The 15995-nt window shown below is 43.9% G+C and overlaps 2 protein-coding genes across 5 annotated transcripts in view; one reads left to right on the top strand and one right to left on the bottom strand.

Moving 5' to 3' along the window:
* WDR70 (WD repeat domain 70) overlaps positions 1 to 7801 on the bottom strand; it is a 298472-nt gene extending 290671 nt beyond the window's left edge. For 2 of the 3 annotated variants that reach the window (XM_036280095.1, XM_036280096.1), the window contains exons 1-3: positions 7701 to 7801; positions 7545 to 7610; positions 2892 to 2975 (exon numbers count right to left, since the gene is read on the bottom strand). In XM_036280095.1, coding sequence (XP_036135988.1) covers positions 2892 to 2975; positions 7545 to 7610; positions 7701 to 7725 — 175 coding nt within the window. In that variant the 5' untranslated portion in view covers positions 7726 to 7801. Of the gene's footprint in view, positions 1 to 2119; positions 2295 to 2891; positions 2976 to 7544; positions 7611 to 7700 lie in introns of those variants that run through there. The other variant, XM_036280098.1, reaches the window with a different exon arrangement.
* A 5371-nt stretch (positions 7802 to 13172) lies between these two features.
* Positions 13173 to 15995, top strand: part of NUP155 (nucleoporin 155) — a 68100-nt gene continuing 65277 nt past the window's right edge. The window contains exon 1 of one of the 2 annotated variants that reach the window (XM_036279456.1): positions 13173 to 13439. In XM_036279456.1, the coding sequence (XP_036135349.1) occupies positions 13283 to 13439 (157 nt within the window). In that variant the 5' untranslated portion in view covers positions 13173 to 13282. The remainder of the gene's footprint in view (positions 13440 to 15995) is intronic. The other variant, XM_036279457.1, reaches the window with a different exon arrangement.

Genomic DNA, 15995 nt, shown 5'->3' on the forward strand with positions numbered 1-15995 from the left:
GTCTCTCACATTAATGTTTCTCTCTCTCTCTTCTTCTTTCTCTCCCTCCCACTCTGTATCTCAAGATAAAGTGCAAAAATGTCCTCAGGTGAGGATTAAAAAAAAAAAAACTTATGTAGTTGTATAAGACAACCCCTGTTCAAAGCATTTTGTATTACATGGTAAAAGAAATACAAGAAAGCTCTACTATAAAATAAGCATTCACTAAAATGTTTAAAAATTTAGTGTCTAGCCCTGACCGATGTGGCTCAGTTGGTTGGAGCACTGTCCCATAGAGCACAAAGTTGTGGGTTCGATTCCATCAAGACACATACCCAGGTTCCGAGTTCCATCCCACGTGGGTCCATGTATGGGAGGCAACTGATAGATGTTTCTGTCTCACATTGATGTTTCTTTGTCTTCTCTCCCTACCTTCCTCTAATGATCAATGTTTTTGGTTTTTTTTTAAATTTTTTTTTCCTTTATAGAAAGGGAGAGGGAGAGAAACATCGATGAGAGAGAACATCAATTGGCCACCTCCTGCATGCCCCCTACTGGGGATCAGGCCCACAACTTGGGCATGTGCCCTAACTGGGAATTGAACCAGTGACCTCTTGGTGCATGAGTTGATGCTCAACCACTGAGCCACACCAGCTGGGCTAAAGATCAATGTTTTTAAAATATTTTTATTTTTATTTTATTTTTTGTGGTATGTGCCCCTAGCGGGAACCGAACCTAGGACTCTCTGGTCCACAGGCCCGACGTTCAACCACTGAGCCAAATTGGCCAGGCAAGATCAATGTTTTTAAAATTAAGTGTTTAAAACATTTATAAATATGCCTCAGATAGCCCTGGCCAGTTTGGTTCAGCGGTTAGAGCGTCGGCCTGCGGTCCGGAGAGACCCGGGTTCGGTTCCCGCTGAGGGCACGTACTTCGGTTGCAGTTTGTCCCCGGCCCTGGTTGGTCGTGCGGGTGGCAGCCACTCGATGTGTCCCTTCACATCGATGTTTCTCTCTCTCTATCCCTTCCTCTCTCTCCCTCCTACTCTATCTGTACAAAAAAAAAAATGGAAAAATATCCTCGGGTGAGGATAAAAAAAAAAAAAAAAAAAAAATATGCCTCAGATAGCATGTACTTTTTTTTTTTTATCCTCACCCAAGGACACTTTTCCATTTTTTGTTCAGATATAATGGGAGGGAGAGAGAGGAAGAGAGAGAGAAACATTGACGTGAAAGGGAGACATCGAGTGGCTGCCACCCACACGACCAACCAGGGCCGGGGACAAACTGCAACCGAGGTACGTTCCCTTAGTGGGAACCGAACCTGGGTCTCTCTGGACCGCAGGCCGACACTCTAACCGCTGAGCCAAACCAGCCAAGGCAGATTGCATGTCCTTATATCTTGTTTGATACTATTAAATTACTTAATATTTTTAGGTGTGATAATAGTATTTTAGTTAAGCTTTTGAAAAGAATCCTTAACTCGACTAAACTTATCAGGTTGATCACTTTGTAAGTTATGGAAACGTCTACTCACTATGTTGTACACCTGAAAGTAATATAATATTGTATGTCAACTGTAATTGAAAATTTTTAAATTTTTTTCAAAGAATCCTTATCTCCGGAAAAACATAAACTAAAATATGTATAGGAAAAACAATATATCTAAAATTTGTGTCAAAATAATCTAAGAGGGGAAGCAAATGGAAATAACACTAGCCATGAATTGTTACAATAATTAAATCTATGTGATAGGCACATGGAATTGTATTACTATATTTTTATATGTGTTTCAAATTTCACACAGAAAATAGTATATGTAGAAAGCTATCTTTTCACAATTAAAAAAATGACTGTTATTCTTCCAGAGACCAAATATATTTCATGTGAAGCTCACTTCCCAAATAGTAAATATTACTGCTATATAATTTATCATTTTAAAACTAACAATGACAAGAACCAGAACAACATTCACTTAAATTGTTCCAGGAGTCCTGTCTGATTTCTAGCCCCTTCTGCTCTATCAGGTTACATCTAACCCTTCTCTAGTGTGAGAATGATCTGAAGCAGTTCCAAAGAAAGCAGTAGAAGAGACAGTCTCCTTCAAAGACCCTGGGGTGGGACCTAGAACTGGCAACCACCTGGTATCAATGGTATCAAACCAGACAGTCTGATACAATTCATTAATGCAGGAATTCAACAGCAGCAGCCACATTCACTGTATGTCTCAATTTTCTATACTGTCTGGGTCAACAGTCAGTGATGTACACAGCTCTGAGAGCCACCTCTCGCCCAGCCTTCCAAATACTGGTTCCGCTGTAAGCAGGAAAGAAAAAATGAAATGAGGATTAAATAGAGGCGGAAGGAGAGGTAATAAAGAAACTGCTATTCTGATTCTTATACATTGATGTAGAATCCTTATTTTGTTCATAACACACATTTCTAACAGATTTTAGCACTCAGACCTTCTTACCCTATTTAGATACAACTTTTTTCTTTTGTTTGTTAATCCTCACCCAAAGGATATATTTCCATTGATTTTTAGATAGAATGGGAGAGAGGAGGAGAGAGAGAAAGAGAGAGATACATCGATTGGTTTCCTCTCCCATGAGCCCTGGCTGGGAATAAACCTGCAACCCAGGTATATGCCTTTGACTGTGAATTGAACCTGCAACCCTTCAGTCCAAGGGCTGACACTCTAACTGCTGAGCCAAATCAGCCAGGACATAGATGCAACTTTTACCATGTGTTTTGTTGTTGCTGTTATTTAATCTCTGCTTCCAAAGGAACGAGTACATATGGTCTTTTAACAACTTTGAACTTTTTTCCAGTCTTACAATAACTGTCAATATCATTGTATAAGGGGTACACAGTATTTAAAGCACTGAAACAGCAGATCATTAAACTTCTTACCCAGTGTTTTCCGACTTCTTTCCACAGCTGTTCTTCGAGTTTGTTCAAACATTGCTTCCAAATCAAATGTGCGAGCTTTTTTCCCTAAAATAGGAGTAAGTGTAAGTGATCTTGTACCCAACTGGCCAAACTTTAGGTACTCAATAAATATTCACTGATTTATCAACAACCACTCTGTACACCCATCAGAAAGAATATATGTACCTCTATGTTCATAGCAACACTATTTACAATGGCTAAGATCTGGAAACAACCCAAGTGTCCATCAATAGATGAGTGGATAAAAAAGCTGTGGTACATGTACACAATGGAATACTATGCAGCTGTAAGAAAAAAGATCTCTTACCCTTTGAGATGACCTGGAGAATATTATGCTAAGCGAAACAAGCCAAGCAGAGAAAGACAAATATCACATGATCTAACTTATTTGTGGAATGAACTAAACGAACTAATGAACAAAATTGATCCAGAGACATAGAGGTAAGGTACAAACTGACAAACCTTAGAAGAGGGGGTGTTGGGGGGGGGGAGATAAACCACAGACTTTATATGTATGTATGCATGACCAATGTACATAGACATCAAAGCTGGGGATGGGGTTGGGGGGGATGGGGAGGAGGGTGTCAATGGGAGAAAAAGGAGAAACATCTGTAACAAAAACGAATAAAAATAATTTTTAAAAAAATAACCACTTCGTCTAATTTATAGCATGGCTACAAGACAACCGTAAAATATGAAGGAAGAAAGAGTTACTTCCCAGGGAATTTTTAATGACAATCTTATCACTAAATGCCATTAATCAGCCAACTTTCCCATCCTCCTCTAATTCATCTAGACACTACCCTTTAAAACTAGCCCTGGCCAGTTTGGCTCAGTGGTAGAGCGCTAGCCTGCGGTCCAGAGAAACCCAGGTTTGGTTCCCACTTAAGGGCATGTACTTCGGTTGCAGTTTGTTCCCAGCCCTGGTTGGGTCATGCAGTGGCAACCACTCGATGTGTCCCTTTCACGTTGATGATTTTGTTTCTCTCTCTCTCTCTTTCTCTCTCTCTCCCTCCTTCTCTTCCTCCCTCCCTCCCCACTCTATCTGAACCAATATGGAAAAATGTATTCGGGTGAGGATAAAAAAATAATAATAAAACTACAACATGGTACGGAAGGCAGAATGGAGAATGGGTACACCCTAATCTCTGGAGCCTGCATGGCAAAAAGGGCTTTGTAGATGTAATTCAAATTATGGACCTTAAGCTGCAGAGATTATCCTTGCTGACACAATCTAATCACAGAAGCCTTGACAAGCAAAGATGCAGAGCAAATATGGCAGGAAAATTCCAAGAGATCTGAAGTGTGAGAAGGACTCAAAGCACTGTGTTTTGTTTGAAGATGAAGGACACAAGACCACAAGTAATGCAGGTGCTGTAAGAAGCTAAAAGAGCCCTGGCCGGTTTTGCTCAGTGGTTAGAGCGTCAGCCTGCGGTCCAGAGAGACCCGGGTTCGGTTCCCGTTAAGGGCATGTACCTCGGTTGCAGTTTGTCCCCGGCCCTGGTAGGTCGTGCGGGTGGCGGCCACTCGATGTGTCCCTTTCACATCGATGTTTCTCTCTCTCCCTATCACTCTATCTGAACAAAAAAAAATGGAAAAATGTCCTCAGGTGAGGATAAAAAAAAAAAAAAAAAAAGAAGCTAAAAGACTCACACCTTACAGCCAGCAAGGAACAGGGCCTCAGCCCTAAAACCATGAAGAATTGAATTCTGACAATAACCTGAATGAGCCTGGAAGCAATTTTATATTTGTTTTTATTGTTTTTTAAAAATAGTAATACTACCCTGACCACTTTGGCTCAGTGATTAGAGCATTGGCCCACGGACCAATGAGTCACAGATTCGATTCCAGTGGAGGGCTTGTACCTCAGTTGCGGTTGTCCCCGGCCCTGGGGTGTCGTGCAGGAGGCAACCAGTTGATGGGGCTCTATCACATCGATGTTTCTCTCTGTCTCTCTCTCCCCCTCCCTCCCAATCTGATAATAAATAGAAAAGTATCCTCAGGAATAATAAAAAAAATAGTAGCCCTGGCCGGTTTGGCTCAGCGGCTGGAGCGTCGGCCTGCAGACCAGAGAGTCCTGGGTTCGGTTCCTGCTAGGGGCACGTACCAAAAAAAAAAAAAATAGCAATACCTACTCTATTGGTAAGAATATTAAAAAAAAAAAAAAATCTGTGACAAAAATAAATTAATAAAAATTGCAAAAAAATAAAACAAAGAATATGGTAAAAATGGCATTCTCAGATAACATTGACTTTGGTGTAAATTGAAACAAGTTTTCTAGCCCTGGCCGGTTTGGCTCAGCAGTTAAAGCATCGGCCTGCGGTCCAGAGAGACCCTGGTTCGGTTACGCTAAGGACATGTACCTCCGTTGCAGTTTGTCCCCGGTCCTGGTTGGGTCGTGTGGGTGGCGACCACTCGATGTGTCCCTTTCATGTCAATGTTTCTCTCTCTCTCTCTCCTTCCTACTCTATCTGAACAAAATATCAAAAAAGTCCTCGGGTGAGGATAAAAAAAAAAAAAAAAAAGAAACAAGCTTTCTAAAGAGCATTATGATAATATATATCAAGAAGTTTTAGCCCTGGCCAGTTTGGCTCAGCAGTTAGAGCGTTGACCTGCGGTATGGAGAGACCTGGGTTCGGTTCCCGCTAAGGGCACATACCTCGGTTGCAGTTTGTCCCCAGCCCTGATTGGGTTGTGTGGGTGGCGACCACTCGATGTGTCCCTTTCACGTTGATGTTTCTCTCTCTCTCTCTCCCTCCCACTCTATCTGAACAAAATATCAAAAAATGTCCTCGGGTGAGGATAAAAAAAGAAGTTTTAAAAGATACATACCCAATTTTGTGGTTACATTTTTAAATTTATATTTTTATTAAAGTAGTCTCTCTAGAAATATACTCTATTGGCTCAGCGATTAGAGCGTCATCCTGCGGTCCTGAGAGACCTGGGTTCGGTTCCCGCTAAGGGCACGTACCTCGGTTGCAGTTCGTCCCCGGCCCTGGTCGGTCGTGCGGGTGGCAGCCACTCGATGTGTCCCTTTCACATCGATGTTTCTCTCTCTCTCTCTGTTCCTCTCTCTCCCTCCCACTCTACCTGAGCAAAGAATGGAAAAATGTCCTCGGGAGAGGATAAAAAAAAAAAAAAGATAGTTGTGTATTTACTTTTAGCATTTTTACTGATTTCTAGAGAGAGGGAAAGCGAGAGGAGGGAGAGAAACATCCATGTGAGAGCATAACACCAATTGACTGCCTGAGACCCTGGCATGTGCCCTGCCCAGGAAAAGAACCAGCACCTTTTGGTGCATGGGACCCACACCTAACCAAGTGAACCATACCCGCCAGGGCAGGAGATAGTTATTTATAACAATGTTCAGTTTAGTATTGCCCTGGGCCCCAAGGCTAAGGTGACTAGACTGCATTCTTATGTAGGCCTCTTGGCTAAGGTGACTAAATGACTCCATTTTTATCATCAATAGACCTTCCTCTATATTTTTCCAATAATAGGTTAATTACCCCTAGAAGTAAAAGAATTTTGCCTAAGATTACAGTTGCCCCACGTGTTAGGAGGCATTTGCAGTTTCCAGTATGGGTTTTACAGACATTTGCAGGCATCTGTAGTTTCCAAATACCGGTAACTGCAGTCATTTGTAGGTATTCGTGAGCCCAGTGAATAATGCTAATTTTGACTTCTGTAATGCTGTCACACCCACTATTGTACCGCTCCTGGGGGAGGGGGAGGATGGGGCTTCTGTCTTTAAAATCGGAGAAGCAAGAAGAATCCGGGCTGCTGATCTGAGGGGAGACTATGCCCTCCACACTCCGCTGGCAAGAATAAAGCGCTCCTTTACTATTTGGCTGTGCGTCTCTGGTTATCTCGCTGACACATTATTACAGTATAAAAGTCAGAATTAGAAAGTATGTAGGGTAGCCCTGGCCGGTTTGGCTCAGCAGTTAGAAAGTATGTAGGGGAAAGTTAAAAATATTACAAATTACAGCACTTCTATTAAATAAGCTACCATTCAGTCATTAAAAATCATGTTTTGGAGTCTGGCTGGTGTGATTCAGTGTTAGAGCCTGGGCTGCCACTGAAGAATCTCGGGTTCCATTCCCAGTAAGGGCACATTGTAAGAATCAACCAGCCAATGCACAAGTAAGTGGCACAAGAAATCAATGTCTCTCTCTTTCTCTCTCTCCCTAAAATCAATCCATAAAAAAATTTTTAAAGAACTTAAAACCATCATAAAACATCACTTAACGGCCCGTCTGTTGCCAAAAGGGCCGCCACATTCCAGACCACAGCCGGCGGTTAGCTGTCAGCCTCAGGACCAGTAACTCCCTCCAGCAACCAACAGCCCCACCGCGGGTCCCAGGGCAATCTTTCTTTCCCACAAGCCTTCCCCTGAGTGTCACCTGAAGCAGGTCCCAACAGACAGGCAGGAGTTAGAAAACGCATGGGGACCAGAGTGTCGAGAAACTGCAAGACACACACGAGAGCAGAAGTAATGGGACTGGGCACAGCAGAAGGTGAGGAACAGGGGTGACAGCCCGGCCCCCCTTCCCAACTTGTGGACCTTAAACCCCCCCAAAGGAGATGGGGACGCCTAGGGCAGTCACTCACCGAACCCCGTGAAGCCCATGGTGACCGCCAGCTGCGGGTCCGGTCCCGACGCGTCTGAGCCTGTCACTGGGGCAAGAGGAGAAAAGAGAGAAGGCTCCGTTAGTGCGGCGCCCCCGGCCCGCTCCACCCCGCCCGGGCTCGCCTCACGGAGCCCACCTTCGCTGGGCCCCGGGCGCTCCATAGCCGGCGGTCGCCGCGGAACGAGCACTAGCTGAAGCCCAAGCAGCTGCAGAACATGCACCGCAAACCGGGCAGGAAGTAATTCCTCGGCGCGGCCGCGTCGCCCTCAAGGCCAAGAGCGGCGCCTTCCGCGCAGGGATGGCAGCGGCCAGAGTAGCGCCGCCCTAGCGGACTGGCGGGGCATGAGCGCCGCAGAGGCTGCCTTCCAACTCAACGCGCTGGACGGGACATTACCTGGAGTTTGTGTAACACCCTGGACATCTGAGACGCGTTTACCGCCTTGGTTGGTTTGGCTCCGCGGTTAGAGGGTCAGCCCACCCACAAAAGGGTCAAGGTCAAGTACCCCGGTTGCCGGTTAGATCCCCCGCCCACGTGTCTCTCTCAAATTGATGTTCCTCCCTCTCACTCTATCTAAATTTTTTAAAAAATCAATGGAAAAATATCCTTGGGTGAGTATTTGAAAAAAAAGATGCTTTTACCACCAAGGTGACAATCCTTACAGAATTCTAAAGAAAAGCCAACAAACTCCCTTTCTTTGCATGTTGTCCTTCTCTATGAGGAAATTCCCACAGTTGGAGGAAATGCATATTTACTACATGACTGAAAAGTACTCATAAGCTAAAAAGACCTGAGCAGCTAAAAGAGTTGCCAGAGCCCTCGCTGGTTTGGCTCAGCGGTTAGAGCGTTGGCCTGCAGTCCAGAGAGACCTGGCTTCGGTTCCCACTAAGGGCATGTACCTTGGTTGCAGTTTGTCCCCGGCCCTGGTTGGATCGTGCAGTTGGCAACCACTCAGTGTGCCCCTTTCATGTCGATGTTTCTCTCTGTCTCTCCCCCTCCCACTCTATCTGAACAAAAAATGGAAAAATGTCCTCGAGTGAGGATAAAAAAAAAAAAAAAGAAGAAAGAATAAAAGAGTTGTCAGAAAACGCTCTGGAAGCCTTTACTCTTAACATAAGCCTCCCTCTGACTATTAGCCATGCTCAGTTACAGAGTTTCCTAGCCCACAGGAAGGGTTCCCAAAGCCCTGTATTTACTTCATTCTATTTTCACTTTTAATTGGTTTAAATTACTTTATATGACTCCGTGTCTATGTTATGAACTAATGGCGTATTATTTATGTTTCTGAATTCTAGCAATATTTTGTATGATCCTAATCAGTTGCCGAATGCAAACATTTTCATAAAGTTACTCAGCCCCAGTACTACCTTAATCTATCTCAAGTTATGCCTTATCTATAAATCCTAAATGATAATAATCAAGTCTTATATCCTTTCCATTGCTCTTAAAATAAAATGCAAAATAAGTATGACCTCCAAAGTGTTTTCAACTTCTTTTTCTATTTTTTACTATGCAGGTCTTTCAGTTCTAGAAGCAGCCTCAGAACATGATGTCCTGAAAGCTCTGACTCCACCGATCCCCGTGCCCTTCATTTAACCCCCTCTTCCTTCAGGCCTCAGAATAAACCTCAATCCTCTTGTATTTACAGACCTGTATAGACCTCTAAATTAGGCCCCTCTATCTATCATGTAATCTAATCTGCACTCAGTACTTGTTAAATGAATAAAAGACTGAATGAGTAAGAGAAAGTAGGTGTGAGGCAAAAGCTACTCCTTTTATATATAGAATGTTATATCGCTTGGCACAACAAAGTTTGGTTTCATCCCAACAGATTAATTACAAGTGTCAAAAGTCAATGTGAACTCCAATTAATAAAGCTAATTAATTGTGTCTTTAACAAAACAATTTATTATTAATGCCACTGTCTCTTTTCTGGTTACAGATAAACAGGCATTTAGGTAGTAGAATAGAACCCATACCCCAAGCTTATAAATAGCTATTTCAGTTCCTCAGTAGTGCAGGACTTGAGATGATACATAATTTTTTTATTCTTTTCATTAAGGCTTTATTTTTAGAGCAGTTTAAGGCTCATAGAAAAATTGAGCAAAAGGTACAGAGATACCCCATATGCCCCTACACATGCATAGCCTCCCCCATTAACATCTCCCACCAGAGTGAAACATTTGTTACAATTGATGAACCTACATTAACATATCATAATCACCTTAAGTACATAGTTTTCACTCATGGTGTTGTACAAATGTATAATGACAGATATCCATCATTACAGCATGAGATAGAATATTTTCCCTGCCATAAAAATTGTCCATGCTCGCCCTGGCCAGTTTTGCTCAGTGGTTAGAGTGTTGGCCTGCAGTCTGGAGAGACCCCGGTTCGGTTCCCGCTAAGGACACGTACCTTGGTTGCAGTTTGTCCCCGGCCCTGGTTGGGTCGTGTGCGTGGCAACCACTCAATGTGCCCCTTTCACGTCGATGTTTCTCTCTCTCTCTCTCTCTCTCCCTCCCACTCTATCCGAACAAAATATCGAAAAATGTCCTTGGGTGAGGATAAAAAAGAAAAAAATTGTCTGTGCTCTGCTTATTCATCTCTCTCCTCTCCCACAACCACCAAACCCATTATTTGTATTGTCTCTGTAGTTTTGTCTTTTCCAGATGTCATATAGTTGGAATCATATAGTATGTGGCCTTTTCAGATTGGCTGCTCTCAGTAATATACGTTTAATGTTCCACTATGTCTTTTCATGACTTAATATCTCCTTTATTTTTAGCACTGAATAATATTACATTGTCTGGATGCACCACAGTTTACTTATCCATTCACCTACAGAAAGATATCTTGGTTGCCTCCAAGTTTTGGCAATCATGAATAATGCTGCTATAAACATCCATGTGCAGATTTTAGTACGTACATGTTTTTAGCTCCTTTGGGAAATTATCAAGGAGCAAGATTGGTGTATCATATGGTAAAAGGATGTTTAGTTTTGTAAGAAACTGAAAAACTATCTTCCAAAGTAGCTGTACCATTTTGCATTCCCATCAGCAATGCATGAGGGTTCCTATTCCTCCACATTCTCATCAGCATTTGGAGGTGTCAGTGTTCCAGATTTTGGCCCTTGTAATAGGTGTGCAGTAGTATCTCACTGCTGTTTCAGTTTGCATTTCCCCGATGACATCTGGTGTGGAACATCTTTTCACATGCTAAATTACCATCTGTATATCTTTGTCAAGATGTCTGTTAAGGTCTTTAGCCCATTTTAAAATCAGATTGCTTTTTCTTGTTGAGTTTTAAGAGTTCTTTGGCTTACAGTTCTTTGTCAGATGTTTTTCCAAATATTTTCTCTCAGTCTGTGATCTGTTGTTTCCTTCTCCTGACACTGTCTTTCACCGAGCAGAAGATTTTATTTTTTAAAAATATTTTTATTGGTTTATAGAGAGGAAGGTAGAGATAGATACATTGATGTGAGATGGTTGCCTCCTGCACGCCCCCTCCTGGGGATGGAGCCCAAAACCCAGGCGTGTGCCCTGAGCATCAAGCCTGAAACATTTCAGTGCCCAGATGATGCCCATCCAACTGAGTCACACAGGCCAGGGCAGAAGTTCTTAATTTTAATTTTAATAAAATCTAGCTATCAATGATGTCTTTCATGGATCATGACTTTGGTGTTGCCGTATCCAAAATGTCATCAATTTACCCAAGGTTATCTAGCTTTTTCTCCTGTTATCTTCTAGGAGTTTTATAATAAGTTTTGCATTTTACATTTAGGTCTGTGACACATTTTGAGTTAATTTTTGTGAAGTGTATATGGTTTGTGTCTAGATTCTTTTTCTTTTTGTTTTTTGCACGTGGCTATCCAATTGTTCCAGCACTTGTTGAAAATATTCCATTGTAGCTATATAAAATGTTAAACTACTAAATGGTAGAGAAAAAATTGGAAAATGGAAATCATCAACCAGTGGAAATAATCAGGATCATTACTGAAAAATCACAAGAAGATTTATTTGCTTTTGATAAAAGGTAGAGGGAATAATTGTGGAGAGTTCCCCCATTGAACTATTATTCTTCCTGGTTTGTTTGCATGAAACATTTCATAACAAAATTGCTAAGTGTACCAGGGCAACTTTACTTTTCTCGGAGCAAAGTGAATTTAAATTTGAGAGGCATTATAGCAGTGTTAAGAAAACAAGTTCCAGAACTAGACTGTCTGGCTCCAAAACCTGATTCTGATAATGTAATCTTAGGTGAGTTACTTAGGCTGTCCATGCTTTCATCTTCAAGGGAGGACATGATTTTATTAATTTTTAGACGGTGTGTTTGTGTGTGTGACGTGGGTGGTGGGGAAAGAAAGATAAACATCTATGTATGAAAGAAACATCCATCAGCTGCCTCCCTCACACACCCCAACCAGGGATTGAACCCAAAACCTAACCTGCACGTACCCTAACAGGAATCAAACCCATAACCTGTTTTTGGTGTAGGGGATGATGCTCCAACCAACCGAGCCACTCCGCCAGAGCAGGCTCTCTGTGCTTTAAATACCTCATCTGTTGAGTGACTAATAAGAAACAGTACTGCTGTTTGAAGAAGAGTGCTTTGATTTAACCACTCGGATTGCCTTTTGTATCAAATGAAGGCTATCTCGCTTCTCTTTGCTCATTTCTCCTGTTCCTAGTGCAGGTGATACAGACCCATACACAAGTGATGGCGATGCACGTTGCTTGTGTGTCCCTCCCTGCGTGGAGCACCTTGAGCACAGGAATGCTGTGTCAATTTGCTATTCCCAGCACATGCCTGACGCAAATGAAGAATCCAGTGTCTGCAGAAGGACTCGGGGATCTACTGGGTGGCCTTGAGACCAGTTCCCTCTACTATGTGCTGGGAATGAAACGATGAATTAGGACCATCTCTTCCTCTGTGATGAGAAATCATGCAAGGCAGCAGCCCCTGCACGCAGCGGGAGATTCTTTACACACGACTCTTCACGGTAACGGGCCACAAAGGCCAACGGTAGCGACACACGAAGAGAAAAGCCTGACAATTTGTACACTGAAGCCCGTGAGCATGTAGTGAGACTTGGGTTCCTGTGCGAACTGTTGAACAAAATCCGGGCCACTCTCAGAAGTGATGGGAGCACCAAAGAAACGGCCGCGCATAGTGCTCCCCAGCTGCAGTCGGACCCGCGGGGCTCGAGACGCCCAGATGCAGCGCGCGCTAAGCCCACCGGCCCCGGAGCCACCTGCGCAGCCCCGCCGCCCGGCTCCCACCTCCCCCCTCCCCGGCCCCGACCCTCCTCCTCCCCACCCTCCCCACCCTCCCCACCCTCCCCACCCTCCAACCTCGTCCCGCCCCTCTCCTTCCCGCCCTTTCCCCTTCCCCTTTCTTCCCCCTTCCTCAGGTAACCTCCTCCGACTTCCCGCTTCCCCTCCCCCAAACCCAGCCGCCCCTTGAGACCGCCCCCCTCTCGCTCGCCCCGCCCCTAACGTCCGGCTCCATTGACAGCTTCCGCCTCCAGCAGCGACACGGAGCCTTCCAATTCCCCGCCGGAGGAGCCGGAGGAGCCGGAAGTGCGTCATGCACAGGCGCCGGGGCGCTCGTTTGGCGCGCTTGCCCTAAGCCTCGGCTCTGCGCTAGGATCTTGGGTTTTCGCTCAGTGCACCTTGTTTTTTGACTTTTTCCTGACGCTGGTGTCTCTGCTTCCCGAGATGCCGTCTTCTATGCTGGGCTCGGCGACGCCGGCCTCCACGTCGGCCACGGCCCTGCAGGACGCCCTGGAAAATGCGGGGCGGCTCATCGACCGGCAGCTGCAGGAAGACCGCATGTATCCGGACCTTTCCGAGCTGCTCATGGTGTCTGCCCCAAGTGAGTGATCGGTGTCCGTTTGGTGGCTCTGCTCTCAGTAGAAAGGACTCGCGCCGGACTCCCTCACTAGGGTGGACCCGGCGAAGACAGCTTCAGATTTAGGCCACTGTTGGGTACATTTTGAAGAGCGGGAAAGAGCCTGTGTTCAATTTTTCTCCTGCCCTCACTTTCATCGTTGCAGATACTGGAGAGGGTAGGAGTGAAGAGCAAACGCAGAAAGAGGCAAACACCCCAACCTTAATGGGCTCCTCACTGCCTCCTACTATTTTTGTTTGTTTGTTTTTGGTACCTGCCCCTAGCCGCCGGGGCCTGCCCCAACCGCTGAGCCACACCGGCCAGGGCTCCTGCTGTTGATGCTAAGCCGGATGAGGAGGATCGCCTGATCCAAGCCTCATCCTTGTTCATTACTCATGTTACTGTTAGAATAAAACGGAAGCGCAAACGAAATTAATTTGGAAGTTTACCGTGTTCTCTCTGAGATATGCTTTATTATGTGTAGAGTTCGTGTAATATGAAGAGCTGGAAGATGGTAAAAAGTACTACCAGTGGAATGAAGGGAGGGGACAGAAAAGTCAGCAGGGACAGGGAGGGTAAGGCAGAGATGTGCCAACAAGAGAAGTGGCTGGAAAATGTTTTGTTGGACGGTTTTAAATTATGGCTCCTCGAGGCATATGGAATTACATAAACTGCTAGGGGGAAAAAAGTGATTCCTTTGTGAGATGGAAATTGGAAAAAAGCAGAGAAGTGTAAATAAGATAGAGACAAGATTTTTGGTAAGCAAGAACCAACATAAAATAACCAAGATAATCTGCAATGTAAACCCTAAAAGACACCTCTGACGATTTATAAAAATTGTTAATTGAGTAGACTTGTAATCAGAGAAAAGACAAATAAGGCAAAGATAGTATTTGTTCCTGACAGTTACTTACCAATGGGGGCCTGACCTTTAAGAACCGAGTGTCCGCCCTGGCTGATTTGGCTCAGCGGTTAGAGCGTCAGCCTGCGGTCCAGAGAGACCCGGTTCGGTTCCCGCTAAGGGCACGTACCTCGATTGCAGTTTGTCCCTGGCCCTGGTTGGTTGTGCGGGTGGCAGCCACTCGATGTGTCCCTTCACGTCGATGTTTCTCTCTCTCTCTCTCTCTCTCTCTCCCTCTCTCCCTCCCTCCCACTCTATCTGAACAAAAAATGGGAAAATGTCCTCTGGTGAGGATAAAAAAAAAAAAAAGAACTGAGTGCCCTATCAGCAACTCTCCTCTTGAACATTACTCACTTTGACCTACTTAGGTTTGAAAGCAAGCTATAAACTCAGTCCATACATTGTGGTCTTTCATCATATCTTACCCTAATCCTCCCTACCCACTTTTACACACACCCACATCTTCAACCTAATCTCTTACCTCTTTCATTCTGTTCTCAGCCCCCATGTTTAACCTGTTTTCCAAAAGAAACCTCCTCTTCAGGATTTTATTTTGCATGTACTCCAACATTTCTGGAATGTTTTTTTCTCTTCAACAAACAATTTTTCCAGACTCCCTTAAATATCACCTTCTTTGTGAAGACTTTCTTAACCATTCACATATTCACCATAATTATTTTTTTTTTATTTATTTTTTTCTTTATTGATTTTTAGAGAGAGGAAGGGAGAGGGAGAGATGGAAACATTGATGAGGGAGAATATCAATGAGAGAGAACATCGATTGGCTGTCTCCTGCATGCCCCCTACTAGGGATCAAGCCCATAACCTGGGCATATGACCTGACCAGGAATCAAACCAGCGACCTCTTGGTGCATGGATTGATGCTCAACCACTGAGCCACACTGGCCAGGCCATTTGTTCTATGAGAGTGTGTGTTTTATTTTTTGTGAGTTTTTTTGTAGGTATAGTACATTTTAAAATTCTCACATGTAAGTTTTCCCCAACATCTTAGTGCCTTAGAGAGCCTAAAAAGGTACATGAGCTAAATAGGTCATCAGATCTAAAGAACACCTTGTTCAGGACTAGGAAGTACAGGCTGAAGAGACCAGCCTGCTCCTGCCCTTAGTGTCTGGTTTAAGGGCTCTTAGGGCAAGAGAAAGTTTGCCAAGTGAGAACCTTTGTAGAACAGTCTGGTTTTTCTCCTCAGTAAAATATTGCTTCTGTGGTGTAGTCTGTATTTACCTTGTTGGTCTAGGTGGGGAACTCTCATGGAAAAATATCTGGATTGTTTTAATCTGTAAATGGTTAAGTGGGTAAAGAAATAACTCCCCCCCATTCAATATTTTGTTTGTCCACAATTATTTGAGCTAAGAATCATAAAGCAGATATCATATTTCAAATTAATAAAATAATAGAAAAACACTAAATTATTGAACTAATAATTTTCTTATTTATTTATTTTTTATCCTCACCCGAGGACATTTTTTTTTTGATATTTTGTTCAGACAGAGTGGGAGGGAGAGAGAGAGAGAGAAACATCGATGTGAAAGGGACACATCGAGTGGTTGCCACCCACATGACCCAACCGGGGCCGGGGACAAACTGCAACCGAGGTATGTGCCTTTAGCGGGAACCGAACC

This window comes from Molossus molossus, unplaced genomic scaffold (assembly GCF_014108415.1).
Source record: "Molossus molossus isolate mMolMol1 unplaced genomic scaffold, mMolMol1.p scaffold_m16_p_3, whole genome shotgun sequence".
Taxonomy (NCBI): Eukaryota; Metazoa; Chordata; class Mammalia; order Chiroptera; family Molossidae; genus Molossus; species Molossus molossus.